General features: G+C 40.9%; 1 protein-coding gene across 1 annotated transcript in view; it reads left to right on the forward strand.

Annotated features, from left to right (window-relative positions):
• The first annotated feature begins 1,265 nt into the window (after positions 1 to 1,265).
• The window catches only part of ANKH (ANKH inorganic pyrophosphate transport regulator), a 154,309-nt gene continuing 143,400 nt past the window's right edge, over positions 1,266 to 12,174 (forward strand). Inside the window, exon 1 of the mRNA XM_063451849.1 lies at positions 1,266 to 1,757. Coding sequence (XP_063307919.1) covers positions 1,662 to 1,757 — 96 coding nt within the window. The 5' untranslated portion in view covers positions 1,266 to 1,661. The remainder of the gene's footprint in view (positions 1,758 to 12,174) is intronic.

A 12,174-nucleotide genomic window follows, 5' to 3' on the forward strand; every position in this document is an offset into this window, starting at 1 on the left:
TAATACCCCCTCCCTCCCACAATAACCCCACTCCATTAATACCCCTCCCTCCCACAATAACCCCACTCCATTAATACCCCCTCCCTCCAACAATAACTCCACTCCATTAATACCCCTCCCTCCCACAATAACCCCACTCCATTAATACCCCCTCCCACCCACAATAACCCCCTCCCACAATAACCCCACTCCATTAATACCCCTCCCTCCCACAATAACCCCACTCCATTAATACCCCCTCCCTCCCACAATAACCCCACTCCATTAAGACCCCCTCCCTCCCACAATAACCCCACTCCATTAATACCCCCTCCCTCCCACAATAACCCCACTCCTTTAATACCCCCCTCCCACAATAACCCCACTCCATTAATACCCCCCTCCCACCCACAATAACCCCACCCACAATAACCCCACGTCCAACACAAAAAAATGTGTCTAGTGACTGTTTGGTAGACAGGGATGCCCAAAAGGTAGATCCCCAGATGTTGTTTAACTACAACTCCCAAAATGCTTTACATGCCTTTAGAATGCTTAAGAATGGCAAAGCATCATGGAAGCTGTAGTTTTAAAACATCTGGAATCTACCTTTTGGGCACCCCTGCTCTAGTGCCTGTCTACCAGACAGTCACTAGAGAATTTTTTTTATTTTTTTTGCACCATTCTGGGCCTTGATTTTTAGCCTTAGGGCCCATATTTCAGCCAGCTGGCAGTTTTTGGTCTGGTTGAAATCATGACCGAATTCAGACTCATGGATAGTCTGGAACAATGCCTGGATTTTGTAGTCCGAATAGCCCTGTAGTGCAGCAAATGATTTTTACTCATTCGGTACAGGTCAGTCGAACCTACGAATAGCCCTGTCAGTGTTTAATAAATATCTGATATGTATTATTTTCTATGATATTTGTACAATTTATTTGCTTTTTTATATTACTATAATTATAATTTCTAGTATTATTAAAACTAAATCAACATTCCCTCGTACCCTCACTCAATAATTCTATCATTTTTTCCTTTTTCTTTACATATTTACAGAATAGACCCGAGTAATGAAGGTCAGTAAAATTATACTAAATATGGGCAGCAGGTGGCGCCTGCCAATAGCACAGGGATGCCACTCGGTTTTGACACCAGAAGGCAGAAGTGCTTGTGTTCTTGTTCACAACTCATGAGGCCACTAGGAGTCTCCACTGAGCTGCGAGCGAGCCCAGCCCACTGAGCTGCGAGCGAGCCCTTTGCTATTCGCACACAGAGGATGGGGGGAGAAGTGCAGCTCAGCTTCACACAGACAGTGCAAGGCTAGAGGCCGGGCTCACACTCACACTCAGCACTGTGCTCGCCTTCCTCCCCCCCTTTTTATTGTCCAGACTGTGACTCCTGTGAGTGGCTGCGCTCTGGTTCCTGTGGTCGGACTGGGGATGGGAAATCTGTCAGCAGAGACTGTCCCTCCTCCCCCTGGCTGCAGATCATTGCTGTGTGGGAGGGCAGGGATGGTCCTGGGTTCTGGCTTTTCTTGCTAGACATGCTCATGCGGCCCGTTATCTGGTGCAGGCTGCCAGCCTCTCACGTTTCGCTCTTCATGGTCTGCCTCAGCCTGAGCTAGCCGCTGCCTCTGTATTATCCCATGTGTGTGAGCTCAGCCACCCTCAGCCAACGCTATCATGGTGAAATTCCCAGCACTTACCCCTTATTGGCCCCTCATCCGCTTCTTGGTCCCCCTGGGGATCACCAACATAGCCATTGATTTCGGGGAACAGGTAAGCTACTAGCTATGCCACAACTAATACCTACATGCCTGTTTCTTTATATAATTATTATTAGCAGTTGGTCTGTAAGTGTGTGTGTGTATGTATATATAATATATATGTATATGTGTGTGTGTGTATATATATATATGTATGTGTGTGTTTCATGTGTACCTATAGATGCAGATATCATATCATCCCCAGATGTGTGTAGTATGTGTATATTTTAATCTTTCCTGTCTCTGTATGATATTTTTATACGTTTACCAGTTTCGTTCTTATATAGTTTAATTAGTAACATTTCATTTATATATCTGATTTTGCTGGATTTTTCAAGGATCAATGTCGGGGGTACTTTCCATACACAATGCATAATAAGAATTTGTTACAGTGCTTGCTCTGAGCACCTGCTAGTGTTGGTGCTGAAGCTGCAGAGCCTGCTAGAAGACGAGCATAGGAAGTCATTGCTAAGGAGATCAGCGTCTATTGTTTATGGTTGCCATATTGCTGCTACTATGAGATGATGACTTAGAATGATGGTTTGTCATGGTTCCAGGATGAAGGGATAGTCTCAGTATTGGTCTAAGACCACCCCTCCTGGGTCCATGTTTACATCACAGATGCTGCTGGGCTGCCTGTAAGTGTTGAAGGTTAGCTGTCAGAGACAATGAGTGTTTCCATTTATATTACATACATTACTGATATAGATCTTTTATTCCAGAACAACGTGTGTTCCCCTAATAAACCATAGTATGTTTACAAGCCAGTTGCTTTATTTCCCTGACCTTGTGCTATCGTTATCATTGAAATTCTCTCTTGTTCCAAGCCAATGACTGAGGCCAAACCGTATAATCTGCTCTGTACAGCCATTAAAAACGCACTCTTTGCCCTGAATGATTATGCAATTCTACATTGTGAAAAACACCCACTTTTACATTAGCACTTAAAAGGAAATACACTTGCTTCCCCTATTCAAACATACATTCAATTTTATGGTGTAGTACTTATAGTATAGATTTTTTTTCAGTATTTAATGTGTTTGTAATATGCTCCCAATCAGGAATATTTTAAGTACTTAACACTTTATGTCATTGGTTGCAGTTAACATATCTACATTGCACCAGCCCTTGACTGCTCCTGTACAGAAATGATTAACCCCTTGAGGGTCAATGACATGACCGAAACATTATAATATAATGGAATTTGCCAAGCTCATTGCCCTTAAGAAGTTTAAGATGCAGCCAGCATTTTCAATATTTTTTTTTAACTTTGACTGAGATACCTGTTTTGGCTCTTATTTAACTTACACACTGTTACTAAACATACTGATACATTATTAAATTTGTTGAACAATTATACATTCAATTATTTTATTTATTTTTTTTATCCATTTTTGCTTGTGGCTTTTACTATACAACGGTCACATTAAAACTATGTCCATGCCATTGATTACAAGTCCTAGGGTGATAACATAAGGATAATGTGCGAATATTTTGTAGCTTCGTTACATTTATTTTATTGGAAAATGTAGTTGATGATGATACATATTTCCACGTGTATGTACCTAGATGGAAGAATGTGTTTGTGCACATATCATATGACTGGGCTATGATTATATCAGTGCTTACCTGGTTGCTGTGCAGGCTTGTCAGCAGTTGTCTATGAAAAAGAGAAAGAGACACATACAACAGAGTATTGTTTTAAAAAGATTGCTGTCTTTTTTTGGTAACTCTGATCAAATTTCAAGGTCAAACAGGTCACTAAATAAATGGGGCAACTATAGATTATCTCAGATAGCAAATCAAAACAATGATTCCAGATGCACCCCTCAGCTGTAATCCTTAGAATCTGAGAACATTTTATTTCAGTAGACTCTGTAATAGTAGAACCTGTAATGATGTAAGAGGAAGCAATCACCTACTCATCATACATAAATACATTTCCTACCTTCTTCTATAGTTAAGATATCCCTGGACCATTTTTAAATAATAAAAGATGACGTACACATGGGTCTATTCACAACAGTCCAGCTTTTCCAATGTTTTTAAGAAAATAACTTTGCCATAATTTTATTGGGTCAGTTCAGGATAGTTACTGTTCCAACTAATCACCCTGGCCTTCTTCATTACAGCTGAAGATTCAATTTTAAGCATACACATTACTAGTTTAGACAGATGGGGATTTTTTTCAAAATAGTAATTTTGCATATTTTGTGCTAAAATTAAGAGTATTTTAATGTACATTTACATGGGCATTGGTGATGAAGATTAGTGGATGTGATAAATTGTAAAGAATGTATAGAAGGCACCCCATACCCCTCCTAATTATGGGAATGCAGGGAGGCGAGGAAATATTGTTATTTTTATTTATAAATGGTCACTTAGTGTTGGGGATTGGGGATTTTCCTGGCACTCTAATGTGGGAGTGGACTTAAAGAGGCCACAGTATTGTTAGGGGAAGGACCATTCTTTCCACTGCATGATGAACAAAGATGGCGTTGAGACAACTTACTTCTATAAGGGATCCATACATTATGAGTTAGAAGCAAGCAAGAGCCAATGGTCAATAACACTCAAGGGCAGGATTGTTTGGGTGCCCCCATGTGGGCATGGCAAATTGTTGGGAAGTAAATGAGAGTGTACAATAATAGGATCAGGGTTAATGTTACAGGGCTTGTAAATTGTGTAATATACACCATGTATGTGTTGTCTTGCGTAAATTAGGTGTTGGAATGTGCTTCCAGGACATTGAGAGTTGCACTGATTGCATTTATTTCTTGCTGCCCGGTATGCCCCTCTAAGGGTATCCCCAGATATCCAGCTTTGTAGCTGTGTCTTGGGAATGGGGAGGTGTTTGATAGGAGAAAAGGTAGCTAAGAGGGCGGGAACATAAAACACAGCTCTCTTTTAATCAGCAGTCCACTATTTTTTTTTATCGACAGTCAGAAGCCTTTGAGGCCACATTTTGTATGGATATTTTTTAATTTAAAAAAATGGCATTATATAAATAGTTCTGGCCATTTCTGAATTAAGGTCCCACCATTGGCTTGCCTCTGTTTAGGTGTCCAGTCCAAGCTAGTGTTTTGGGGATGGCAAGTTTGTAATTATTCTTAGAGTAGTAGAATTTTACTTTGAATTCACATTTGAATTCATGGGTTGTCAGACATAAAGCTTGTCATTAAAACGAGAATATCAGAACTTTAAAAAAATGGTTTGTGTTTTATCATATACTGTAATGAACATCATAATATCTGCAATCATTATCAATGGTACAATGTTAAACCATGGTTATACTTAAGTAATAATGTTCTTTGTATGAGTTTTAAACCACATAAGAAGAGCAGCCTGACATCTAATACAAGTACTGAATAATCAGATTGTGTAAAAATAATTGTTCCCTTTATCTGTGATGTCGACCTAAACTGATTAACAAATCTTTGTTATTTGGAGTGAGATAGGAGAGGAATAGGCACTCCCCAACATATAGCATTATAGAACACTTCAATAATCTACCAATGTGTTATTTATTGATCTTCAAAGCTACCTTCTCTGACATCTGGGGGAAGGGTCAAGAATTAATGTAGCTGCTGCAATTTCTTTGCAAATCAGTGCAAATATATGCCAGTAAACTGGAACATGGGGTCTTCTTGAACCACAAACTATGCAAGAAGCACATGCTTTTCTTCTGTGTTGTGTCCCTTTAATGTTAAGGATAGAGCAATCAAGCAGATATATCCCTTTTATATAGAATGCTGGCTGTGATGGTAACAGCATTTAGGAGATAATGAACTATTGATCCTTCCTGGTTCTAATTGCGTCTAAAATCATATCCATAAAGTTAATGAGTGCTGCACCTGGAAAATGGGTATACCTGTCTTCCCACCAGTTTTAAACTCCATTTTAAGGGAATTGTCTTGTTCCCGGAAAGATGTTTTTAGGTATTTGCTTCTAAAAATCAGTCAGTAGTGATATGGGGTAGGAGGACTGTGACATCATCTTCTCCAATAGGAAGCCACACACTGAAAATTAAAAGGGAAGTAAAGGGCTGGTGTTCTGAAATAAAATGTAGCTGTGAGGTAGTGAACTAAAAATAAAACTGCAATATTAAGGCAAAACATGATGATTTGGAAAAAATTTCCAACTCATTCATAGTAACAGCTTGGTTATTTTAGTCAACATTTTGCAATCCATTTCCCAGTTTACCACAGTTGTCTAATTAGTGAATAAACTGCTGTATATCCATGAATGTTGCATTTTCAAAGTGTGGGAGAGACATAATTCTGTTTAAATGAAAAATATAAAACCATGCCTTTATAAGTTGCTTTCAGGGTTATTAACTTAAAGGACCACTATAGTGCCAGGAAAACAAACTTGTTTTCCTGGCACTATAGTGCCCTGAGGGTGCCCCCACACTCAGGGTCCCACTCCCGCCGGGCTGAAGGGTGAGGAAGGGGTTAATCCCTTAACTCTCCTCCCTCTTCTTCCATCATCAGCTGAATGCGCATGCGCGGCAAGAGCCACTCCCGCACTCAGCCAGTCTCATAGGAAAGCATTCTCAATGTTTTCCAATAGACGCTGGCGTCTTCTCACTGTGAAAATCACAGTGAGAAGTGCGGAAGCGCCTCTAGCGGCTGTCAATGAGACAGTCACTAAAGGCTGGATTAACCCATAGGCAAACATAGCAGTTTCTCTGAAACTGCTATGTTTACAGCAAAAAGGGTTAAACCTAGATGGACCTGGCCCCCAGACCACTTCATTAAGCTGAAGTAGTCTGGGTGCCTATAGTGGTCCTTTAAGTGATAATTGTCAATAGCAAGTAGTCAAACTGGAAACATAACTGACTTGGAGAATTGAAATTCACTTATAATTTGCTTTGAATTCCCTACAGTACCCATGTTAGTGAATTACCATGTTTGTATACAATTTGTTAGTTTCATGCCTCTCAAAAGCCCAGATTTTGTGGGGATTGTCCTGATTTGTAGGTCTTGTACCCCAACTTAGTTCCCTTTGTGCTGCTTTTGTGGACACCACAGAACTGTGCTCCAACAATCTCTGGGCACAAGGATGCACTGATACAGTGGGCTAGCTTAAATGAATGGCAGGCTAACCTGCTAGTAATGTGGGCGGACAGCCCCCTTTCCGGGCACATCCACCCTCTTTCTATTTAAGTGTGCCCCATTTTGAAGGTGCCAATGACAAAATTGTGTCATTAGCTCTCCCTTTAACTACCCTCTCACATGTGATCCAATTCTAGGACTGCAGATCTGGGGAGATATGTAGTTTAAATAAAAGTAGACACTTAATGTGCTTAATGAAATAAAAATATAATTTTTGTGTTGGTGGTTTCAGGTGTTTTGCTATTGCATAATAGTGTAAAAACTGATAATCCTATTCGAGGATGAAGATATAGAGAGTTGGATAGCGCATGACATGATTTCAGAAATATATGTTATTGGCCTTAATAAGTGCTGGGAGTGCTGAATGAATTAGTGGGAGTGCTGCAGTATATACCGTTCTTATATTGAAGTATTTGTAAAATATAAAAATAGCAAAAGAATGGTAAAGTGCTGGAAGTTCTAGTGCGGGTAGACGGAAGGCAGCAAACTGAAACTGGGGACCCCCTTAAGCCTCAACAAGAAATTAACAAATTGTACAAACAACAGGTTGTGCCAATATAAAAAAAACTCTAATAAAACAAATAATTAAAATAAAAAAGGGAACAAAAAGTAGATACTATAGAATATATAAAATGAAATAGAGCAAAAAGTCCAGAAAATCTTCTAATAGTCTGAATTATTTTGCAGTATTTTTTGGAGCTTACATACAAGTTCCAGTAATATCACCATGTAGGTAGGATATAGGTGTAGGCAGTCAGCTCCAGTAGAACATGAAATGACATGTTCATTGTAGGCCCCAGTAGAACATGAAATAACAGAGCAAAATCCAGTAGTGTACATAGTGCCAAAGAATATAAATTGTTCACTCACAAGTGTAGAGCTTTGAATTAAAGCTCAAATGTTCAGGTATAAGGTGGTATAAACCCCATCCAGGGATATAGTTAATACACTAAACTTGTTCACATACATAAGAAAAAGGAGACAATATATAATGCTCTCTGTGTAATATTATATATGGAGAGAATTGAAAATATACTCACAATTGTCTGAGCAATGGATTTGCTCAGTATTTGCAGAGTGGGTGGAACAATCCCTACCAAGGATTTGAAAGTAGTAGTCCAGGAAGTTGTGCTTCAGGTAATGCCAGGAACAATGATACAGTAAAATAGATAAAGGCTAGCAGGTTCAAAACTAGAGGAATCTCAGTGCTTTATTGATAATATTAATATAAAACAAATAATAAAAGAATCCCAATGCGTTTCACCATTCAGGCTTTTACAAGTAGGCAACTGCTGGGCACTTAGCAGATATATCCACTAACGCCCGAAAGGAAAGTTAATTAAAAAATATTTCTAATTTCAAATCTAGCTAAAAATATTCTTATATACATTAACAAATAAACATATTTCAAAATACACCTTCATAACCTTTGTTATACTTGTATCCCTTCCTTAAATACATTTGGAAGAAGGCAAGAATGCAGTGGCTGCATTCAACTTTGATGCTAACAGAGAGTCTGAGTTTCCACCAAACCTGAAGATTGAAACATCTTGATGTCATCAGTGCCTCCTCTCAGTGATTTTGCATACGAAGAAACCCACCCCACTAATTAGTTGGGAATCCCACTCTGAATAACCACTCTCAAACACAGAGGGTAACTTAAATATATAAGTGCAGATAATATACTGGATTACCATAAACACACAAATGTAAATAAACATAAACCGCACAAAATAATAGATCACATGATAAACTCTGCTACTGTAATGTCTCTGTCCTTTTGATAAAACTCTGTAGTTTTGATAAACTCTGTAGTTTTTGCAGCGCCACAAACACTGCCTGCATATGCTCAGTATATAAACCCCACCCACCAATAGCGTTGGTAAATCATACCTTGTGCCTCACAAGATGGATGGAGCACAATGTTGGAGCACAACTTACTCAAACTAAACTTCATCCCTAAAACTTACTCAAACTTCATTAAGCCTCAGATCCAGAAAAATATTATTTTCCTTTATTCCAGTCACTCAGAAAGGATTAGACTACACATATCACTTAGGGTAAATCTTGTTTACCAGACTGCTCGGTCTTCAATGCAGCACTCCTCAGCTGGGTAATTAGCAAAATACTTTCTTTAAGTAGATACTGGAACAGCAGTTGCAGCTCTCACACAGAGTATCTCTGCAGATCAGGAAAACTCTTTGGTACAGGGTGATCCTCCTCAGAGTGCCTGTAGTCGCCTTTCATTCTGAGAGCACATCTACAGACATGTGCAGCTCAGGCCTAGCTCAGTCCCCCTTCTTGTTCCCCTTAGCCTCTGCTGCCACCTTCCTCATTGGCTGTATACAGTGTCTTATCAGGTTACAGGAATGGAGGGCAAGGTGGTCACAGCACACAAACTGTAGCCTGGTTACATACTTTTGCACTTTTGACTTGAAACAAAATATGTGAGCTCTGCATATCGAGTTCTAGTTGATCTTTTAATAAAATATGACTTTAACTTGTATTTTTCAAAATGAGCTGACAACTGCAACAATTAGGCCGTAGGCAAATCTGTTTTCACGTCTCATGAGTTAGAACTTAGTGTACTTATATTCCACTAAAGGGGTGACTCAGCTTTCTGCTAGATACTGTTTTGTATCATGTACACATCTTATTTCTGCAAAATGCAGAGAGCTAATGAGCCAACCCTAACACTCAGGGTATTAGAAATCTAATAATATATTAGAGTTTGCCTGGGCACAGCTGGCAGACACCATAATTACACATTTGCCCAGTAGCCATCCCTAGCTATGATGGCTGGAGGAAATACATCTTCTCATGTGATTCGCTGTAGATGTCTTTCACTTGTACAGCAATACCCAAGGAAGGTCCTGGAGTCTTACATTGGCTCCTGTAGTCCTTCACATGTGAGTGTAAAACTAATTAAGGTCCTGACAGTTTAATCTGTGAATTGCAGAAAGGAAGTGTGAGGAGCAAGAGCTTCAGTAAAGTATATCTACCCTTCCCCCAACACTTCTACATGAGCAGATATGTGACCTTTACAAAACAAAATATAGAAACCCAATTAAATAATAAACACAGTAGATCAATTATTTTAATCTACTGTATATATGTAAGTATTATATTAGTTTTCAGTTGAGATGATTTGTTATATAATGTGTGTAATGGCAACATGGTCCTTTTGGCCAGGCAATGGGTGTTACACAAAGAGTAACACTTACAAAGTGGAGATGGTCCGAAATAAAAGTGAATCAATCTTTATATTGTACATTAAATACCACCATGTATCTTTCGAAACACAAACCAAGAAAGTTATGGTGGAGAAAAGTCGGTGGATAGTCAATACATTGTTAAGCATACATCTGCACACCAGTTAAGCCATAAGACTTGCTTTTCCCACCGAAATCACAAAATTGCAGTGATGCTACTACATGCCCACCCAGAATCCTTTGCAGTATTTCCTATACTCCCTAGCCAGCACTAGAAGGCCCAAGTTGGTTTAGGCAATGTATGGAGAGCATAGAAAGCCTTCATGCTGAGACATTTTTGTGATATGTGATGTATTCAATGTATATTAGCAGAGGCAGCTCTCTAATTAGGCGATTTAAGCGTCCGCCTAAGGCCTCACGCTGGCTGGGGCCTCGTGGCTGCCTAAATTGCCTTAGGGCAGGGTGACTTTACGGGCCCTCGGTTCATGACCGAGGGCACGACATCGGGAGGGTGCGAGGCCCCTCCAATCTGCCCTGAGAGTCAGCCTTTAGTCTGCAGCTCTGTGGGGTGTGAGCTACCGACTGACGTGTCTCGCGATCCCCAGCCAATCAGGTCGTTGCCACCGGTTACCATGGCAACGCTCGGACTTCTGGAGATCGCGAGACTCCTATCTCAGTCTGCAACTCACACCTGGCCAAGCTGCAGACCGGATAGGAAGGCCACAGGACCATCAGGGAGAATGACAGCCCGCAGGACACCAGGGAGCCAGGACACTGAACCACCACGGTAATAAAGGTATTTCTAATACCTCTCCTTCTCTTTGCCCCCTGTCACCCCCTCCTTCCCTCACTTTGCCCCCTGTCACCCCCTCCTTCCCTCACTCTGCCCAAAGTGTCACCCCCTTCTTCCCTCATTTTGCCCCCTGTCACCTCCTCACTCTTCCCCCTATCACCCCCATCACTCTGCCCCGTCACTTCCTTACTCAGCATCCTGTCACTCCCTCATACTGCCCTCTGTCACCTTTCACTCTTCCCCCTGTCACCCCCTCACTCAGCCCCCGTCACCCCCTCACTCTGTCCCCTATCACCCCCTCACTCTGTCCCCTATCACCCCCCACTCAGCCCCCTGTCACATCCTCACCCCCTCACTCTGCCCCCTGTCAACCCTCAAACCCTCACTCTGCCCCCTGTCATCCCTCACTCAGCCACCCTGTCACCCCTCATTCTGCCCCCTGTCATCCCTCACTCAGCCACCCTGTCACCCCTCACTCTGCCCCCTGGGGGCACATTTTAACCAATGTGATATGTAACCTTCAAAGCTGCACTAACATTTTTCATTATGGAATTAATCATTTGTGTGTTTATTTACTAAAGTGTGAATTGCTAAATTTCAGAGTGAATTCAAATGGGATTTAAAATGTGAGACCAAAATTTCCAAATTGGAAAGTTTAGCTGTTTTGGCTTAAAATGTTTAATTTACTTTGAATTCCTAATAAACTACATTTTTGAAAATAACACTATTAGTTAAATGTAGGGATCGACCGATTATCGGTTTTACCGATATAATCGGCCGATATTCGGTATTTTCGGCAATATCGGTATCGGCCAATAGGGATACCGATATTGCCGATAATACCTCCCAGGACCGCCAGGCTCATTACAAGCCCGGCGGTCCTGGTGGGGGCGGGCAGCAAGCGTTTACTCACCTCCCAGCAGCTCCTCCAGCTCCCCAGTGTAAATCTCGCGAGACCCGCGGCCAGCTCTCACGGCCGCGGGTCTCGCGAGATTTACACATGGGAGCTGGAGGAGCTGCTGGGAGGTGAGTAAACGCTTGCTGCCCCTCCTCCCACAGCTAAGCCAATGCCACTGGACCACCAGGGATTAACATATCCCCCCTCCCTGGCAAGGCAACAAGCAGGGAGGGGGACAACAAGAAACTAATAATAATAATTAAATATATATATATTAAAAAAAATTAATATAAAAATAAAAAAAATAATTTAATAAAAAATGCCCCCTCACACATACACTCTTATTATACACATGCACTACACAAACACACTGTGTATATAATTCAGTGTGTTTGTATAGTGTGTGTATA

This window comes from Pelobates fuscus, chromosome 4, assembly GCF_036172605.1.
Source record: "Pelobates fuscus isolate aPelFus1 chromosome 4, aPelFus1.pri, whole genome shotgun sequence".
Lineage (NCBI taxonomy): Eukaryota > Metazoa > Chordata > Amphibia > Anura > Pelobatidae > Pelobates > Pelobates fuscus.